Consider the following 20,850-nt stretch of genomic DNA (forward strand, 5'->3'; position numbering starts at 1 on the left):
GTATTATTTTCTGTATTTTTGTGTCAATTTTGCATCTTTTTGTGTCACTTTGGTGTTATTTTAGTATCCTTTTGTGTCAGTTTTGTGTCTTTTTGTGTCATTTTTGTGTTATTTTAGCATCCTTTTGCTTTTAATTGATTGTGTATTGATTGCAGCCTGCAGAAAGCTTAGAACCTGGCGTTGGGTTCACGGCTCGCATCCTGGTGCTGGAATTCCAAGTGTCCAAGTGGAAGAAGGACAATCTGAAATGATTTCTCCAAATTTCTGTGGATTTTCAAATTATCAATCAGGGTTGTAGTTTGTCAAATTTTTTTTACTGTCAGATCATGACACGAGGGAAAAAAACCTGGAAAAAACACTTAATCTTTTGTGTAATTTTATTTGTTTTCGTGCCATTTTTGTCTCATTTTTATCTGTTATTTTTTGCATCTTTTTAGCTTCATTTTTGCATCTTATTTGTCATTTTTCTGTTATTTTAGCATCATTCTGTGTCTTTTTGTGACATTTTTTGAATTTCAGCATCCTTTTGTGTCGTCCAGTGTCTTTTGTGTTATTTTCATGTCACTTTTGCATCTTGTCATTTTTATGTCTCATTTTTGTGTCATTTATGTGTCTTTTTGTGTCATTTTTAAAATTTCAGCATCCTTTTATGTCGTTCAGTGTCTTTTTGTATTATTTTCATGTCACTTTGGCATTTTTTGTGTCACTTTTGTGTCTTTTTGTGTCATTTTGTGTCTTTTTTGCATCATTTCTCCATTATTTTGTGTAATCTTTCATCTGCAGTAGACATGATTTATCGTTTGACGCCTCACCTCCCAGCGGCCTCAGCGGCGTGCCGTTGTGTCGGATCCGTGGGTTTGCCGGGCTGCCGTTCACCTCCAGGCGGCTCAGCTTGCACTGAGGGGGGCCGCTGGAGGCCGGACTGGCCCCGTTGTCCCCGCTCTCCTCTGGGCTGGAGCCGTCCCGAGGACCAGGGCTCTCGCTTCCTCCTCCTGAACCTCCACGCTGCTCCATCTCCCTGCAGAGTCCAGCAGCAGCGTCTGAAACACAGCCAGAGTTCAGCCAGATCCAGTCAGACCAACACTACAACCCCGGGGTTGGTCCACACAAACTCCTCAGCTCCATTTATCACAGCAGATAGAAAGTCCTGAAAGTCTGTGGACACGAAGAAGGAGAGAGGACACAGAGATACTACAATGACACAAAAATTAAACAAAATGACACAGAGGGATGCTGATATAGCACAAAAATGACACAAAAAGACACAAAAGGATGCTTAAATAAAACAAAAAGAGACAAAGACACAATAGGATGCTTAAATAACACAAAAAGAGACAAAAAGACACAATAGGACACAACACAAAAAGAGGCAAAAATGACAGGTGTTAAAAAATACAAAAATTACACAAAAAGGCACCCCAATGACACAAAAAAGACACGAAAATGACAAAGAGATGTTAAAATGACATGAAAGTGACACAAAAAGATGCTTAAATAACACGAAAATAACACAAAAAGACACACACAAAAATAACAAAAAACGATGCCAAAATAATGCAAAACACGGCATGAAAAGACACAAAATTGACAAAGAAGTGTTAAAATAACATGAAAATGACACAAAAATGCACAAAATGACAAAAAAGAATGCTTAAATAACTCATAAATGACACAAACAAGCACAAAAATGCACAAAATGACACAAAGGGATGCTTAAATAACTCATAAATGACACAAAGAGGCACAAAAATGCACATAAATGACACAAAATGGTATGGAAAGGTGAAAATCCTTTATGTTCTTATGGTTTCTTGAGCTGATAAATGGTCTAAATTTACGTTTTTGTGTTTTTTTGAAGATATCATGCCAGTTTTGGTGTATAGAGAGTTAAAGGAATGATGGAAAGTAGGTTAAATAGATTGATGCCTCTCTTTAAGTCCATGAAGCTAGCTTACCTTAGCAAACAGAATAGCAACGATTCTTTCCGTTTTTAGGGTTTCTTGCTCTGATAAATGGTCTAAATAATGATTTTATTGTATTTTTTTGAAGATAATGTGCCAGTTTTGGTGTTTAGATGGTTAAAGGAATGACAGGAGATACGTTAAATAGATTGACGCCACTCTTTCCTTCCATGAAGTTAGCTTAGCGAACGGAATAGCAAAGATTCTTCCTGCTTTTACAGGTTCTTGAGCTGATAAATGCTGGAATGTATAATTTTATTGTGTTTTTATGATGATAACGCTCCAGTTTTGGTGTTTAGAGGGTTAAATGAATGTTGGGATGTTAATTAGATTGACGGCACTCTTCAATTCCATGAAGCTAGCTTAGCTTAGCGAACGGAATAGCCATGATTCTTTCTGTTTCTACAGCTTCTGGCTCAGGTAAACAGCGTCGTTTCTGGCAATGTTTTAACAGCAAGCCCTTCTTTTTAGCATTTCAAAGAGGCAGACTGATTTCCCAAACAGCCTTTTCTGTGATCTTTGCCGGGATATGAAAATGTTTTCACCACGATGACAACAAAAACCAACAATCCTAAATTAAACGGAGCCAAAACAGGTCCGTCAACCAACCACACATCAAGCGTCTTTGTTGGTTCTCTGTTATTTCCACAGAAGGGAGGCAGACTAAATCCAGACCCATCCATTTTCCTTTTGCTTACAGGAGCAACAACAGGTTGTACTGAAAGATGACGATGTGTTTGAGACGCGTATGAAACAAAATGACAAGGACAAATAAATTAAACTGTAAAAACACAGTTTCCTTCCTTCATTCAGTCATTTTTAGAAATTTTGGTATCATTTTTGTATCATTTAAGCATCCATTTGTGTCATTTTTATGTCTCTTTGTGTCATTTTGTGTTACACAAGTATCTTTTTTTCTCATTTTGGTGTTATTTTAGCATCTTTTTGTGTCATCGATGCGTCTTTTGTGGTATTTAAGCATCCTTTTGTGTAACTTTTGCATCTTTTTGACTTTTTTGTGTTATTTAAGCATCTTTTTGATAATTTTTCTGCTATTTAAGCATCCTTTATTGTCATTTTTGGGTTATTTAAGCATCTTTTTTGTCATTTTTTGTGACAGTTTTGCACCATTTTGTGTTCTTTTTGTCCTATTTCTTTGCATCTTTTTTAGCTTAATTTTTATGTCATTTTTACATCTTTGTGTCATTTCTGTGTTATTTCAGCATCTTTGTGTCATTTCTGTGTTATTTTAGCCCCCTATTGTGTCATTTTTGTCTCTTTTTGTGTAATTGTAACAACCTTTTGTTATTTTTGCATCTTTTTGTGTTATTTTAGCATCGTTTTGTGCTGTTTTTGTGTTGCTATAACTGTGTCATTCTGCACAGAAGACATTTCTGAGTTCTTCTTCATGTTGTTGTGTTTCTGTAGAGCTGCAGGGCTTCAGATTACAGTGAAAAATGATGCTAATAGTGAGGAAAAATGAGACGGGAGCAAAAAACTTGCTCAGAGTTCAGATGGTTGAGCAACGACAACACAACCTGACAGCTCAGAGCAACAAGACGCTAATTTAGAGGCTTCAGCTGTAAACTAATTTACTTCATCTGTTCCTTTACTTACAGAAAACACTAATCTGTTGAGACTTATTTAGAAAAGATACTGATTAAGAAACAAACATTTGACGGTGTTTTTTTCATACAAAAGCAGATTAATCATCCTGTTTCTATGCATCTCTGTGACTGAGCAGCTCGGCTACATAAACTTGGGTTATTCTTCACTCTGTGTGGTTTCCTCTGGTATGACCGTAAAGACGACAGCGACACATGATGATAATAAAACTCACATTAATGCTGCTGATAAAAAGTCTGTCCAACACAAACAAGAAAAGAACCACACAGTATGGAGGCTCTGCTGCATTTACTGCAGGATTCAGTCAGTCTGGACTGGATGTGACCGAGGTAACACTGTGGAGAGTCCCTTCCTTCCTTCCTTCCTTCCTTCCTTCCTTCCTTCCTTCCTTCCTTCCTTCCTTCCCTCTTTCCTTCACCTCTTCTTTCCTTAATTCCTTCCTTGTTTCCTTCCTTCCTTCCTTCATCTCTTCCTTCCTTCCTTCCCTCTTTCCTTCATTACTTCCTTCCTTCCTTGTTGTTTCTTTCCTTCATTCCTTCCTCTTTTCCTTCCTCTCTTCCGTGTTTCCTTCCTTTCTGCCTTCCTTCCTTCCCCTCTTCCTTGTTTACTTCCTTCCTTCCTTCCAGCCTCCCTTCCTTTCCTTGTTTGTTTGTTTCCTTCCACTCTTCCTTCCTACCTTCCATGTTTCCTTCCACTCTTCCTTCCTTCCTTCCTTCCTTCCTCTCTTCCATGTTTCCTCCCTTCCTTCCTTCCTTCCTTCCTTCCTTCCAGCCTCCCTTCCTTTCCTTGTTTGTTTCCTTCCTCTCTTCCTTCCTTCCTTGTTTAAATCCTTCCTTCCATATTTCCTTCCTTCCTTATTGTTTCCATCCACTCTTCCTTCCACTCTTCCTTCCTTCCTTCCTTCCTTGTTTCCTTCCTCCCTTGTTCCCTTCCATGTTCCCTTCCTTCCTTCCATGTTTCCTTCCTTCCATGTTTCCTTCCATGTTTCCTTCCTTCCTGCTTTCCATGTTTCCTTCCTTCCTGCCTTCCATGTTTCCTTCCTTCCTGCTTTCCATGTTTCCTTCCTTCCTGCCTTCCATGTTTCCTTCCTTCCTTCCTTCCTTCCATGTTTCCTTCCTTCCTCTCTTCCATGTTTCCTCCCTTCCTTCCTTCCTTCCTTCCTTTCCTTGTTTGTTTCCTTCCTCTCTTCCTTCCTTCCTTGTTTAAATCCTTCCTTCCATATTTCCTTCCTTCCTTGTTGTTTCCATCCACTCTTCCTTCCACTCTTCCTTCCTTCCTTCCTTCCTTGTTTCCTTCCTCCCTTGTTCCCTTCCATGTTCCCTTCCTTCCTTCCATGTTTCCTTCCTTCCATGTTTCCTTCCATGTTTCCTTCCTTCCTGCTTTCCATGTTTCCTTCCTTCCTTCCTTCCTTCCTTCCTTTTGATGGAACATTTGCATGCAGACAGACAAACGCTGGCTTTTGAATGGAAATTCACAAAAATAAAAGCAATCGTCATGGCGACCAGAATGTGGCAGGCTGTGCTGGAAGGTTTCTGTTGTTTCTTGTATCAGTCCTTTACCATCAGAACCACTTAATGATTACCAAAATAATCGGACTCAGTTTCACTAAATAAAAGAAGACGTCTAAATGCTGTATTGTCCTTCACGGTAATTTCAACATTTCAACACATGAAACAGATCAAACTGCTGAAAAACTGCATCTAAAACATGTTAAAAATCAAAGCGCACACTGATGGGATGGAACTTCTCTTCCAGTTTGTGCTCACTCTGCTTCTAATAAACACATTTCTGGAATATTTGGGGTAATGGATTATAATCAGGCCTCGTCCCTCCTTCACATTTTCTCCTCTAACCAGAGCAACATTTAAGCCATTAATGAGGAGACATAAAAAAAATAGTAGATGGTTGTGGTATTTCCAAAAAAACCCTAAAAATGTGCTCAGAGATGACATCGGACATGAAATGAACCAGGACCTCGGGTGTTTTTTTCGCCATTTGCAGTTGAGTCAGCTTCATATACAAGAAAAATAAATTAAATAATGAAAGAGGTACAAGCAGCAGCATTAAAACAGAGAAATACAAGCACAGGTTATGAAAAGATCACTTTACATATGTATTAATAATACTGTTTAAAAACAAAGTAGATGCTATAGATCAGGGGTGTCAAACTCATTCTAGTTCAGGTTAGTTTGACATTTTGTCCAATCTGATCTCCAGTGACCAGAAAAATCACATCATAATAACCTATAAATAGCCACAACCTCATGTTTCCTTTGTTTTAGTGCAAAAAAGTCTATTCTGAAAATGTTCACATTTAAGGAATTATATTTTTACTAAACATCATGAACAACCTGAAATTTTTGAAGAAAAATTAATTCAATTTTGATAACATTCAGCCTCAGTTTATCATTTACACATTACAACTTCTAGATCACAGAGTGTCGACAAAGGAACACAACATTTAGTCACCTGGAACTGAACCATGTAGTATTTTACTTTATGATCGAAATGACAAAAGTCAGACTAAAAACAACAAAAACAAGACAAAATATTACAAGAATGAGACACAAAGTGACAAAAATGAGACACAAAATGACAAAAATGAGACACAAAACGACAAAAGCGAGACAAAACAAAAATGACAAAAAACGACAAAACGAGACAAAACAACATAGACACAAAAACGATACAAAACGACAAAAAGTGACAGAACACTAACCTTGAACACTACTAACCTATCATATAAGCTATCAAATGACATTACTGGGCCACATTTTGTTCCTGAAATTATTAATATGTCACTGAATTTATTTATGTTTGTAATTAACTGAGAAGGCAGTTAACTCAGATTGTCCAACTCGTACTTCGCAACGTACTTCATTCAAATACCGCCAAAATCAACAATTCTCTCGCCTTTTTTGCTCGCTATCGATAAATTCACAATATTTTCAATTCACTTTCTGAACCTTAATGATGTTCTGAAAAATTCGGCTTCAATAAAAAGTGATTATTTACCACACTGTCCTCTCAGGTGTCCATTTTTAAAGTCTTTTGACAGCTTCAGACTGAGGGGATTCTAGCATGTCTAAAGTTAAGCTAACAGTTTGATAGCTTCTTTAAACACTACTAACCTATCATATAAGCGATTAAATGACATTATTAGGCCACATTTTGTTCCTGAAATCATTAATGTCATTGAATTTATTTATATTTATCTTTAACTCACAGTGATTCCCGCGTTGACGGGAACGCTCTTCCTTCGCGACGTACTCCATTGAAATACCACCGAAATCAATCATTTACTCGATATTGATTGATAGCTTTCGAGAAATTTACAATATTTAAAATATTTTCTGAATCCCAATGTTGTTCTGAAAAATACGGCTGACATATAAAAGTGATTATTTACAATGTTGTCTTCTCAGGTGTCAACTTTTACTTGCATTTGTGGATATGAGACAAACAGCTGCAGCTCATTAAATCCGGCTAATAATGATCCAGGTGCGAAATTATACATTTTATTCATTAAAAAAAGAGATTAATTTCTAGAAATTTTGAATGACCTCAGACTAAACTAATAGATGCTTCAATTAGTTTCATTATTATTATTTTAATTCATCTGTCAGCACTGTCAGCGGTATTCATTTTTAAACACCAGCAGAAAATCCTAAAATCAGGTCATTAATTAGATTTTTCCAGCAGCTTCATTTTATATGCAACATATAACATAAAATCAAATGCAAACTTTCATGAGAAAGCATTTAAATATGTAGTTGTTTTCAAATAATGACCAAAATAAATGTTTTTAGCTTCAATTGTCAAAATATCTTTTTTTTTTTTTAAGTTTTAAAATCATCAGTTGTTGAAATTTCCCAGTTTTTTCCCCAAATAATGGCAGTAATGAAGGAATTTTCAATTGTCTAAATTATCTCCTTGTTTTTTCAAATAACATAAATGCTTTTTTATCATCAATTATTTAAATGTGTCTTCATTTTTTCCATTTGTGACCAAAATAAATGTTTTTTAATCATCAATTGGCTCAATATGTTAGTTTGTTTTAAAAAAAATTACTAAAATAAATGTCTTTTTATAGTCAATTAGCTAAATATATCTTAGTTGATTTCAAATAATGACCAAAATAAACATTTTTATCATCAATTATATAACTATCATAGTTTTTTTTCAAATAATGAACAAAAGAAACGTTTTTTATTGTCAGTTGTTGAAATAGCTCAGTTTTTTCCTCAAATAATGATTAAATGAAAGGTTTTTTATTAGTCAGTTGTCTAAATATCTTAGTTTTTTTTTTCAAATAATGATCAAAATAAATATTTTTAGTGTCAGTTGTATAAATATCTTAATTTTTTAAAATGACTAAAATGAAGAGTTTTTTTTATCATAAATTGTCTAAATATGTCTTTTTTTCAAATAATGACCAAAATAAATGCTTTGTATCATCATCTTTTGAAATATCTCATTTTTTTTTTCAAAATAATGACTAAAATGAAGGGGGTTTTTTGTAATCAGTTGTCTAAATAGCTCCCTGTTTTTTTCAAATAATGACTAAAATAAATGTTTTTTATAGTCAGGGAAGCATTTGGTGACTGCTAGGTAAAGCTCAAGAAGTTCTAATGACTTTATTGTCATAAAATCATCAAATATAAGTTAAAAATTTAAACTTTCCCATGTACGTGATGCATGAATATGACATGACATCTACTTACATGTGAATATCTTCACATTTTCCTGTGAAATTAATCTTATTCTTAAGTCAGAAGTGCCACAAAACTCTAATATGTAGTAAATGTGTGGAGCTTTTTGTCTTTATCCATCACTAACTTTTGCTTTCGAGCTCATTTCCACTCACTTTTTAGGAAGTCGGTGTTCCTGTCAGGGAATAAACTCCATCCATTGGTGAGAACCAGTGAATCCAGCCTGAGAGGAGGTGAATTTTTCAATGTTTTCCAACTGTCCTGGCAACAAAACCCCAAAATTAAAAAAAAAAAAAAAAAAGTGGAGCGAGCAAAGAGATGCAAAGCTGAGGAGTGATGAGGACGAAGTGCTGCTGCTGGCTGAGCAAAGAGCAGTGATGAAGGCAGGAGGAGGAGGAGGAGGAGGAGGAGGAGGTTTGGGAGGGAAACCCAGAGACTAAATGACATGCATGAAAAAACACACCGCCTCCAAATAACAGCCTTTAACCTCAGAGAGTAAATACACTGCTGCTATCAGCTTAAAGTGGACAAAAACGAGCCGCCTCTTTATTCTTTAGAGCCCAAATGAAGGATGTGATCACAGATTTAGAAAGGTTCATTCATTTACCAGATGTGAGACAACAGGAGGAGAAAAAGGTGATTAAAACTCAATAAATCACCAAGAGATATGCAGAAAATGTTAAAAAAGTTACGACCAGAATGTGATTCCCAGAAAGAGAGAAGACAAACTGACTGTCTGCCCCCTATTGGTGGGAAAAAGTTGAACAGATCTGCAGAAATGTGTGGAATAAACCAAAAACCATAAGGATTCGGGCAGAAAGTTGTTTTCTGGATGGAATAAACATTTAGAACTTCAAGGTTTTAGACAGAAAAAACCCTGAAAAACTCTAGGAAATTGAACAGAAAGCAGTATTTTGAGTGGAGGAAACCTTTACCTGGACAGAAGATTGTATTTTGGGTGGAATAAACCTTTACAATTACAAATTTTTGGAAGGAAGGTAGAATATTGAGTGGAATAAACCACTAGAACTACAGGTACTGGAACAGAAATAGTATTTTGAGTGGTGTAAACATTTAAAATTACTAGCTTTTAGACAGAAAGTACTGTACTGTAAAAAAAATTAAAATTATAGGAAATTGAATAGAGAACAGTATTTTATGTTGAATCAACCTTTACTTTGACAGAAACTAGTATTTTGGGATCAATAAACTTTAAAACTAAAAGTTTTTAAACATTAAGTAAGTTTTTTTGGTGGAATGAACACTTAAACCGTAAATAGTTTGACAAAAATTTGCATGTTGTGTACAATAAACCACTAAAACTATCAGGATTTGGGCAGAAAGTTGTTTTCTGGATGGAATAAACTTTTACAAGTACACGTTTTCAGACAGAAGGTAGAATATTGAGTGTAATAAACCCTTAAAACGACAAGTTTTTGGACAGGAAGTACTTCTTTTTGGTGGAGTAAACCTTTACAATTAAATCATAAATACATTAATATGAATAAATGTCAAGCTGTGTTGTGTGTAATGAGTGCAGAGCTTGTTGTGTTTTCTGTGTGACTGCTGCCTCACTGTGGTGTTTTTGGGGTAATGACCTGAGAAAACAGATTCATCCAAGACTGCTTCAGTTTTTCACAATTTCATTATGTGATCCAGAATCAATCCATAAAGTTCCTGCCTGCTATGCTACTGCTACGTGTTCTTGGTTCAATTTTCAGTCACCAAATGAAGCCAGAATAAAACTAGATGAGATATTTACCTGAGTGGAACCTGGAGGGGTTTTTTGTTTCCTAAAAAAAAAGGACAAAATTTTCTCATTCACTTTGTTCTGAAAATTTTAATGAACCATAAATGTTCATACAAATAATTAATTAATTAATTAATTAATTAATTAGTTATAATTAATGTTACACATTATTGCCCCCACCTGAATGCTAACAGGAAGTGAAGTGTAGTTTGTTGCTCCAAGTTGTTTGTAGTTTTTCCTCTGAGTTTATTAAATAGCCGCAGCACCAGATAAGAGGTAAAGTTAGAATATCATCACACATGGACAGAATTTTCAGTGATTGGTGAAATAATTGTTAAGCTAGGCTGTTAGTTGTTTAGACAGTTTGTTAAACTTGCTGTTGGTTCAGATTTAGTCTTTGTTATTGCATTATTTTGTTTTATACATCACTTGGTGTGTTGTTTAATCTCTTTTGGATCTCTCCCCCAAAACTCTTTTGTTGTTGAAGCTTTCACATAACAACAGGCAGGGTGCTCATTCAGACATGAAACAGTCTACGATGCCACTTATCAGGTACTTATAAGGCAGTGTTGAGATCTCTACCAAGAAGTCTTGCAAACATTTACACTTTTATTAACTTAAGTCTTTGGTTGTTGCAACTTTTATGGAAGAGTCAGTAGGAAGTTCAATATATACATAGAACAGTCATGTTTAAGAAGAGATGGGGTCATCAATACCACTTATGAAGTACTTAGAACTCAATCTTGAGATCTCTACCACGAGTTCTTACAAACATTTACACCTTTATTAACTTAAATCTTTGGTTGTTGCAACTTTTATGGAAGAGTCAGTAGGAAGTTCAATCTGTACATGGAACAACCATGTCTAAAAAGGGATGGGGGACTACAGTACCACTTATCAGGTACTTAGAATGCAGTCTTGAAGTTCCTCCCTAGAGAGTCTTAGAACCATTCATACCTTCATTCAGGTGATTCTTTTGTTGTTACAACTTTAACAGTCTATAATACCACTCATCAGGTGCTTAGAATGCAGTCTTGAGATCTCCACTGTCAACGTCTTGAGTCATTCCTCACCTCACAGTTGCCTAACTTCTGACACCTAGATTCGTCTGAGTTTTGCTTCATTAATTGTGCATTAATAGTGTGATTTCAGGGTGACAACATCCATCTGGGACTTGCCATCAGTCGAGCAGATCCAAAGAGGAACCTTGGAGTAGAGGTGAAACTTCTTCAAGAACCAAAGAGGGAAGTCCGGTTTGGGGACCTGTGCGACCCTGAAGGTGCCCAGTCATGCTGCATCGGCGTCCGTTGCATCGATTTGATGGCGGTGCTGTCATTTGTCATTCGTATTTCAAACAAGTCGGCCGTGTTTTCAGTGAGTTTGCACACAGTGAGCTGACAGAGCTTTTTTATTCCCTCAGAAGTCCTGCAGTCTGGTCTGAGCAACCAGATCAAACAGTCGAACATTTACACAATCATCAAACACAGTTATATTTGTATTTATGCCAGCATGTGTGTGGTTAGCAGTGTGTGTTTACAGTTCTGTGTAAAGAGTCGGTCAGTGGCTGAGGTCTTTATGCGGTGTAATCCCACGGCCTCTTTCTGGAAAACATGAGTCGCAATGGAACCACTGACTCAAATTTTGGATCTCATTCTCATGACAAAGCAATTGTCTGGATTACAGAGGGCTCGGCAGGTATAAAAGAGGGCAATATGAGCGCACACACACTCATGCATCATATTTACATGACATAAAGCATCGCTATTTGGAGCACAGCCGGTCTGAAGATGGGCAGGGTGAGTGGAAATGGATCAGATTTGAGATGTGAAATGGGACAGAAGGTCGTCTAGGCATCCAGGAGAGCTGCTGATTGAAAGTCAGATCGGGTGAATGATGCTCTCTGGTCTGGAATATCTTTATTCTAGCTTTGCACAAACACCAGGAGCAAAAAATGTCAATTATTTCTGGATCTGGAAAAAAAAACTCATCGTCGAGCTGCATGATGAGGAAATTTTACGGTTGTGTGGCCTCAGCAGAAGCCTCTTCTGGTTTATTTTATATCTTGTTAGCGCTAATCCTAGTCTTCAATCTGTCTCATGGTGTTAAAAAAAGGAATTTTACAGAATTTTAATTTTACATTTTTCACTCTGTATTGTAACAAATGCACAAATTTTTTTTAAAAAAGTGACAAAAAAGATGGCAAATTAACAATATAACCTACAACTGTGAATAGCTATATATGTGTATATATATATATATATATATATATATATATATATATATATATATATATATATATATATATATATATATATAGCTATTTTCTGCCATTTTACGGATATGTTATTGCACAATTTCTTGCAGTGTGTTTTCGTTGACACTGTGTACCATTACTGTGTATTTCTAAAATGATTTTTTGATCAAAATTGACTTTTCTCAGCGATTTAACACCAGATTGTAACTCTCTGCCCCTCAGATTATCTTCTACGAGGACAAGAACTACCAGGGTCGCCGGTACGAGTGCGACAGCGACTGCACCGACTTCCACTCCTACCTGAATCGCTGCAACTCGGCCCGGGTGGAGGGCGGCACCTGGGTGATCTACGAGAGGCCCAACTACTTGGGCTACCAGTATGTCCTGACCAGAGGCGAGTACCCCGACTACCAGAGCTGGATCGGCCTCAACGACAGAGTCAGCTCCTGCAGGATGATCCACTTCGTAAGCCGTAGAACACACAGTGGTTAGAAAACTCCCAACAGATGGAAAGATTCCTTGTTTTTTAAACAGATTTTAAAGGTTCATGTTTGTCAGATTTCTTCTTCTGTTCATGGTATTAAGTAAAACGTCTGAAATCTATCTGGGCTCGTAGGTAACATTAGTTATTGAGTTAAATATTTTTAAAGAAGCTGGGTCATGTTGATTTTTTGCGTCGTTTTCTTCACGCCAACATGTGGATCAAAGTTTGAAGAGTCATAATCTAGGAAATAATGTAGTTAGAATGCTGATATTTGGCAGAGCCATTGATATGTACATGTAGTCTTCAATACTACAACCCTGCTTTGATAGAATAATACAAACCAGTTATATGATGGTGCAAATCTGGTTAAAAATGTGCAGGTATGATGGTGAAACCACTCCGATAAAGTTCTACTGGAAAATCCTGTTTTTTCTCTAAGCCCAGTAGCAATATTGTATAACTCTACTGGAGTGGTTTCAACATACTTGCTCAATGTATGTTTAAAGATGGGTCATAAATGCAAAAAAAAAAAAAAAACATGAACGTTTGTCTCCTAAAATATTCCTCTGACTGACACCAAACTCTAAAGCTCCTATTGGTGCCAATGACAGGAAACAAACTGAGCATCTTGTGGTGAAAAATGAAGGTTTGATGCTTGGTGGAATCTCAGATTAGACAGAAATATGGACATTTTTAACTAAATTTGCACCATCATATAACTGGTTTGTATTATTCTACCAAACCATGGTTGAACCATTAAAGACCACATGCACATATCAATGAACTTCCATGAAACTGCTCTACGCTACACAGTGATAACTTGTAATATTGGAGCTGTTCCATCTAAGCTGTTTTTCCTCATAATAATTTCATCTGACAGACACCAAACTCTAAAGCTCCTATTGGTGCCAATAACAGGAAACAATCTGAGCCTCTTAGGGTGAAAAATGAAGGTTTTATGGTTGGTGGAACATCGGATCAGACAGAAACGAGGACATTTTTATCAAATTTGCACCTTCATATAACTGGTTTATATTATTCTATTAAACCAGGGTTGTAGCATTAAAGACCACATGTTCATATCAATGGATCTACAAAATTTCAGGACTCTGACTACGTTATTTCTCAAGTTATAGCACTTCAAACTTTCAAACCACAGTTTGGTGTGAAGAAAACAATGCAAAAATCAAAATAATCAAGAACTTTTAACTCAAAAACTAAAGTTACCTCTGAGCCCAGATGATCAACTCAATCAATATTCACCACTTACATAAAAAAGATCTGTTAAACTGAAGAAGGAATGGATCGAGGCGGGGTGACCTTCACCTAACCTCCACTGATGCTTCCTCTCCACTCAGGCCACTGGAGATCCCTACAAGATCCAGCTCTACGGTAAGGGGAACTTCTCCGGCGAGGCGTTTGAGGTGAGTGAAGACTGCCCCTCGGTGCTGCAGAAGTTCCGCTGGAGGGAGGTCCACTCCTGCAGGGTCCTGGGCGGCTGGTGGGTCTTCTACGAGCACCCCAACTATAAGGGCCGCCAGTACCTGCTGGAGAAGGGCGAGTACCGCAAGCCGGTGGACTGGGGTGCTGTCTGCCCCACTGTGCAGTCCTTCAGACGGCTAACCGAGTAGCCGCTTGCCCCTCTTTATTATCGTTTTTTTTGGTTGTCTCTGATTGACACCTGAGGAACCCAAGATGCAATAAAAGTTGACAAATTACAGTGTTGTTTCATCACTGTGTGTCTGGGAATGTGTGCGCAGTTTAATTCTAAAAAAGAACAACTAGGCTAGCATTTCTGCACATTTTTAGCCATTTAGAGTAGCAAAATCGTGTGTTTCAGTGAGTGCATCAAAGCTGCCTTCATGATACGTTACTGTTTTCACTCTTGCTGGAACTGCAAACAAAAAAAACCCCACAGTTATGGTACATGTCCACAGGAGCTGTCAACTTTTCGCATCCCATTCATTCTCTATGTGAAACTCACCATCACATTCTAGTTGTGCTTCGAGCTAAGTTGCGGCGTGTCAGCCTGTTGCTCATTTGTATAAAGTAGACTGACTTCTAGTTTATGTAAATCCGGTGTGGGGAGTGGAGGTTCAACGCATCGCGAAACTTTCGTAAAACGTCTAAACCAGCCGCCGTTAAATTAAAACGAGAAGAGATTCAGCAACTTATTTCTAAATACTTTTCACTTAATTGTTTTTGTCCTAAAAGAGAAATTTTGCAACTGTTGAAGAAATTTCACTCTTAATCCTTCAAAGTTTGCTGTAGTGGGGTGTTTATTGGTATTCTGGCATACGGTGGGCTGACCAGCACAGAGTTGGTGAAGGTAAACCGACTCAGAACATTTGCAGAGTCTACCATTGATAGGGATGGTCACAAGGTATGGGAGGGGCCGTATGTAAATACAAGGATGAATAGTGGTTAACTTGCACATGGTTGCTAATCAGTAACAGAGGGTGATACAACAAAGAACAAACGGTGGTTGAATCAAGGTGTCTGGCAGACAACTAAAGGTAAGAGATGAGAGGTCTGGTGAACAGTTACAAATAGCAAAGGTGCAAGAAAGATAAGAGGGGGGTCTGACAGACAGGAACAAATAACAGATTAAAAAAAATTGTGGCTAACCGTGGGAAATGGAGTGGAGCGACACTAGAAGGTATCTATAGCAAAAGGTGTCCTATATTCTTCATCACCACCAAGGCGCCATGTTGGTCCAACTCCTCTATCGGACTGAAGCTAAAACAGCTGTCATGTGACCATTTACTGGCCCACTAGTGACACGCCCACTAAGATGGCGATATTCAGATGCGGTGAGTTTCTATGTGAGCAAAAACGGCCCTGTGGACATGTAGCATTAAACCCTCCTCTGACCGGAGCTGACATGACTTTGTCCTGCATAGTCAGACCATCCTCCACAGCTGTGTTTCAGGAGAATGGTCTGACTGCACCTTATTATCATTCGACTAAAGGTACGTGTCCACAGGATCCGTCAACTTCTTGCTTTTTTGCATAAAGTAGTTTGACTTCTACTTTATGTAAATTTGGTGTGGGGAGCGGAGTTCCAACACCTTATGAAACTTTTGTAAATTATCTAAACAAGCCGTCGTTGAACTAAAACAGGGACAGATTCAGTGGCTTAGTTCTAAATTAACTGTTTTCATCATGAAAGAGAAATTATGCATCCTAGCCGCCACGTTGGTCCGACACCTCTACCGGACTGAAGGTCTGTCATGTGACATCTAGTGGCCGACTGGTTCACACTCACCAAAATGCCCCTGTGGACACACACCATCATAATTTTAAGTAAAACAAAGCGAGTGAAACTGTAAAACCAACTTTTATTTCGGGATATTCTCCACGGTGCTTGTGACAGTAGTTTAGAATATTCACACGGAGCTCACATGCCAGATGTTGGCCAGATGTTTGTCATGCAGTAAGGTGTACGTCATGCTGACCTCTACACCGAGGGCCGTCCTTCGTCCACGAAGCTGAGCTGGGTGCTCTGCTCCCCCCAGTCCACCTCCTGCAGGTCCAGCAGAGCCTCCTGGGGGGGGCGGAACCATGCTGGAGGTCTGGGGGAGGGGCTGGGAGGCGGCATGGGGGCAGGACCGGGGCGGGAGCTGGGCGTCGGGCCGGACCTGGAGCTGGGACTCGGACTGGGACGGGAGACGGGACTGGGGGTGGGAGTCAGGCTCCGATAAGTCCACCAGGAGGGGGGTGGAGGGGGAGGACAGGGAGGTGATGGAGGAGGAGGAGTAGGGGGGGAGGATGATCGTGGGGGGAGCCATGGAGGGAAGGAGGCGCTGAGTGAGGAGACCCGGGGCAACGAAGCGGATCGAAATCCAGTGCCGGCTCAAGGGGAAGGACAGACGGAGGGCCCACAGGTGCATGTTGGGTAAGAAGGGGCGGGGCTGGAGAGCAGCCATGCGATGACACGCTGGGGGGCGGAGTCACGGGCAGCAGCAGCAGAGAGGGCGAGGTATGGAGAAGGGGCTTGAGGAGACGTGTCATTTCCTGGAGCTCCTGACTGACAGCTGTGACCTGCCGGGAGAGGACGCACATCTGGAGGGAACACAAAACAGGAAGTAGACGGTCAGTTTTTATTCTCCAACTGATTTTATTTATTCTTTTAAATTGTGGTCTTTACAGTTTTACCCATCATTTCTTTAATTCCAAGTCTTGTTTTTCCTTACTTCGATGTGGCTTTTTATTATTTTATCTGGTGTTGCTGTATTGATTCATTTTGAGTATCTTTAATCATATTTAACTCCATTTCTTTGTCCTTCTGTTTAGACTGACTGGCCTTCCGTTTTTTTTTTTTTGTTTTTTTTTTTTGTCCTGTCTGTAAAGCACTTTGCACACTCTCATTCTGAAATGTGAAATACAAAAAGTAAAGTTATTATAATTATTATTATATTAAAGTCCTGTTCTTGTTACCTGGAGGCTCTGATATCTGTGTTTCAGCTGTTTTACTTGAATTTTCTGATCCTGGATGTGATTAACAAGCTGCTTCGTAACAACTATTCATATAGTCATTCTGATGGATTTCATTCTTCTGATGGATTTTCACCCAAAAACGCTCCAGACATGCATTCATAATTCCCAAAATGGCCTCCATGGATCTCCATATCATCACAGGAAGTCTGTGTTTGGGAACTTGGCAGTAATTTTCTTTACATTTATCTCAACAACGCCCACCTCTCTGGTCTAATCTTGTCTTTAATCTTCCATTTACTGCCCTCACACTCAGCAGATTACAGGAGGTGGAGCACATTAACCCTTCACATTTAAACGGAGCTCAACGACATCTGATAAACACGTTAGCTTGTGCAGTAAAAATGTCATGGCATTTCCACCAGCGATCACAGCCAAAGCAGGAAAGACTGAAGGAAACCGTGTGAGGTTCATAATCAGCCTTACCTCGTGTTTTAGTTTCGCAATAGTCTGCATGGTGTCGCCTTCATCATGGACCCCTATGGACACAAACACACACAGACATTTATACTGTGTGAATTATTAGACAATGACAAGATAGGATAAGATGAGATGAGATGATTTAACATAAGATACAAGATAAGATAATATAAGATAAGTTAAGTTGAGATGAGGTGAGAGGAGATGAGATGAGTTAAAATGAGGCAAGATGAGTTAAGATATGAGATGAGATGAGACAAGACAACAGATAAAAGATGAGATAAGGTGAGTTAAGATAAGATCAGAGATAAGATAATCACAAATTTAGTTGGATTTTACACAATGACAGATAAAAGCCTCTATCTCTCTATCTATAAGGTGAGTTAAGATTAGTTGACTTGAGACAAGATAAGAGCTAAAAGTATTAGATGAAATGAGATGCGATAAGTTGAGATGAGATGAGATAAGAGATAAAAGATAAGAAAGGGTTAAGATGAGTTAAGATGAGTCGACATGAGGTAAGATGATATAAAAAAGTTAAGAGATGAGATGAGAAAGGATAAGAGATACAAGATGAGATAAGATGAGTTAAGATAAGCTAAGAGATAATATAAGAGATAAGACAATGACAAATTCCGTTGGAATTACACAATTATAGATAAAAGCCTCAATATCTATAAGGTGAGCTAAGATTAGTTGAGTTGAGATGAGACAAGATGAGATAAAATGAGATAAGATAAAAGATAAGATGAGGTGAGTAAAGATAAGTTGAGATGAGATAAGCTGAGTTAGGCTGAGATCAGAGATAAGATATGATAATCACAAATTTAGTTGAATTTACACAATGACAGACAAAAGCATCTATCTATCTATCTATCTATCTATCTATCTATCTATCTATCTATCTATCTATCTATCTATCTATCTATCTATATATCTATCTATCTATCTATCTATCTATCTATCTATCTATCTATCTATCTATCTATCTATCTATCTATCAGGTGAGTTAAGATTAGTTGAGTTGAGATGAGACAAGATAAGAGATAAAAGATTAGATGAGGTGAGTTAAGATGAGATAAGATGAGATGAGATAAAAGATGAGATAAGGTGACACAAGATAAGGTGAGACAAGATGAGATGAGGTAAGATAAGCTGAGTTAAGATGAGAGGTGATGAGATAAGATGAGATCAAATGAGTTAAGATGAAAATGAAGATGAAATATTGCACAGGAAATCGAAATGCTGCAAAGGAAACTGAGATATTACACCTGAGAAATGAGAATAAGATTTTAGGACTTCTATGGAGAATAAATCAGTCATTTATATAATTTATCTTGATTTCTGTTGCTGATAGAAACAACTAAATGAAAGAATTTCAGCAACATGCACCCAGCGGAGGCTGTTGAAGCCGTTGTGTTGGTGTTCGTCAGGTGTGTTCTCACCTGAGGCAGAGTCGGGACTCGACAGGAAACTCTGAGTCGCACTGGGAGAGAAATCGAACCTCGGAACTGAACCGCCATGATGTTCTGCTTCGATCCCGTCCACAAAGCTGAGGACAGAAACCAGGATGGACAGAGTTGATTAGACTCTAGATGATACGATGACAAAGACAAAAACGAACTGATAATACTCTAAATCTGACTAGTCGACATATGAAGACCTTTTAGTGAAGCTAGGTCACTTTTTAATATTTAAAAAAATCCTGCATCTCCATGGAAACAGAACAACCATCGCTAGAAGTAGAGAGAACTCAGACTTTTCATGTATTTGCTTGATTTATTGACTATTATTATTATTATTATTATTATTATTATTATTATTATTATTATTAATATAATTTTCAGCCTTGTCCTGATGGTTTTATACATCCATCCATTAACTATACACCACTTAATCCTCTGTTGGACTGGAGCCTTTTATTCTCTTTTGCCCTTTATTTGTTTACTTATTTACATATGTCATTTGTTTACATTTTTATATATTTATGCATGAATAATATGTATTATAAATATTATATAGCATTTTTATCATATATTTTTATTATATATACACAAATATTATATTACATAATATTTTATATATTTATATTATATAAATAGATGTTTTAGATAATATTCCTTTTTTCATTTATTTTTTTAATTTATTTGATTTATGTATTATTATCATTATTATCCTTGTCTTTATGATTTTATACATCCATCCATTAACTATACACCACTTAATTCTCTGTATCTGACATTTTTTCTGTATTTATATTATATAAATATTTATATATTATATTTTATTTAATTTTCATATTTATATTATATAAATATATATTTTAGATAATATTTATATAATATTTTATATATATATATATATAAAACAATACAATATTTACATTTTCTTTTATTATTATTATTATTATTATTATTATTATTATTATTATTATTATTATTATTATTATACATGTTCAAAATGAAGTTGAATCTCTTTAATTATTTTACAAAAACTAAAGAAAAAGTGCCCACAGCTATGAACCAAACACCAGGATGAGGAGTTTTTCTCTAGAGGATTGTAAAATATTTCGTTATTTACATTATGTTTTATTCTTGGCATTTATTTTCTAAAAAAAAAAAGAGATGTGTGGAAAAAGAGAATAAAAGTAATTCTAATGAAATATCACAACTTTAAGCAGACGACTAGTTCAGAGACCGCTGTAAAGTTGAAAACCCAATGAATGAATCTGTTTTTTACGGCTGATTATTGGTGTTAAAATGCTGATAAATAAATCTCAGTATGACAGCAAACTGAAAACTCCATCTGAGGCGATGACACAGAAGCTCCACATGGTGGCAGCAGACTAAAGGGAACCTGCAGCATGAGGTGAGGATTTCATTTCCACTTATCGTAGAAATGAAAACGTTACAAACGGAGGTACAAATTGCTTTTCCGTGTTCTGACAACATACAAGATCCCACACATCCCATGTGACCTTTATATTATTCATAAACACGAACACAGAGCAGCGCAGTCATGCAGTGAAGCAGCAGGAAGTTCAGGATCTCACAGGAAGTCTTAGTGGAACATTTCCTCATCAGGGATCTCCTCTGATCACAGCTCAGTCCAGATAAAACAGGAAGAATCTCATCTGGAGGTCAGGA

The 20,850-nt window shown here is 37.3% G+C and overlaps 2 protein-coding genes across 2 annotated transcripts; one reads left to right on the forward strand and one right to left on the reverse strand.

Moving 5' to 3' along the window:
• Positions 1–11,789: 11,789 nt before the first annotated feature.
• On the forward strand, positions 11,790–14,418 carry LOC111580866 (gamma-crystallin S-like). The gene is made up of 3 exons (XM_055008863.1): positions 11,790–11,845; positions 12,526–12,768; positions 14,146–14,418. The coding sequence occupies exons 1-3, from the start codon at positions 11,837–11,839 to the stop codon at positions 14,416–14,418; spliced, it is 525 nt and encodes a 174-aa protein (XP_054864838.1). The 5' UTR covers positions 11,790–11,836.
• Positions 14,419–16,108: 1,690 nt separating this feature from the next.
• Positions 16,109–19,274, reverse strand: LOC129348505 (uncharacterized). Its single transcript, XM_055008862.1, has 3 exons — positions 19,150–19,274; positions 17,711–17,763; positions 16,109–16,852 (listed from the first exon to the last, which is right to left on the reverse strand). Exons 2-3 carry the CDS (start codon positions 17,738–17,740, stop codon positions 16,478–16,480), a joined length of 405 nt encoding a protein of 134 aa, XP_054864837.1. The 5' UTR covers positions 17,741–17,763; positions 19,150–19,274; the 3' UTR covers positions 16,109–16,477.
• Between the last annotated feature and the right edge of the window lie 1,576 nt (positions 19,275–20,850).

Source organism: Amphiprion ocellaris, unplaced genomic scaffold (assembly GCF_022539595.1).
Source record: "Amphiprion ocellaris isolate individual 3 ecotype Okinawa unplaced genomic scaffold, ASM2253959v1 Aocel_unscaffolded305, whole genome shotgun sequence".
NCBI classification, from domain to species: Eukaryota; Metazoa; Chordata; class Actinopteri; family Pomacentridae; genus Amphiprion; species Amphiprion ocellaris.

Coding starts and splice junctions, on each gene's coding strand:
- LOC111580866 (XM_055008863.1), top strand. Junction 12,769..14,145: donor CCTGCAGGATGATCCACTTC/GTAAGCCGTAGA, acceptor CTCTCCACTCAG/GCCACTGGAGATCCCTACAA.
- LOC129348505 (XM_055008862.1), bottom strand. CDS start 17,740: ATGCAGACTATTGCGAAACTAAAACACGAG. Junction 16,853..17,710: donor TTGCGAAACTAAAACACGAG/GTAAGGCTGATT, acceptor TGTTCCCTCCAG/ATGTGCGTCCTCTCCCGGCA.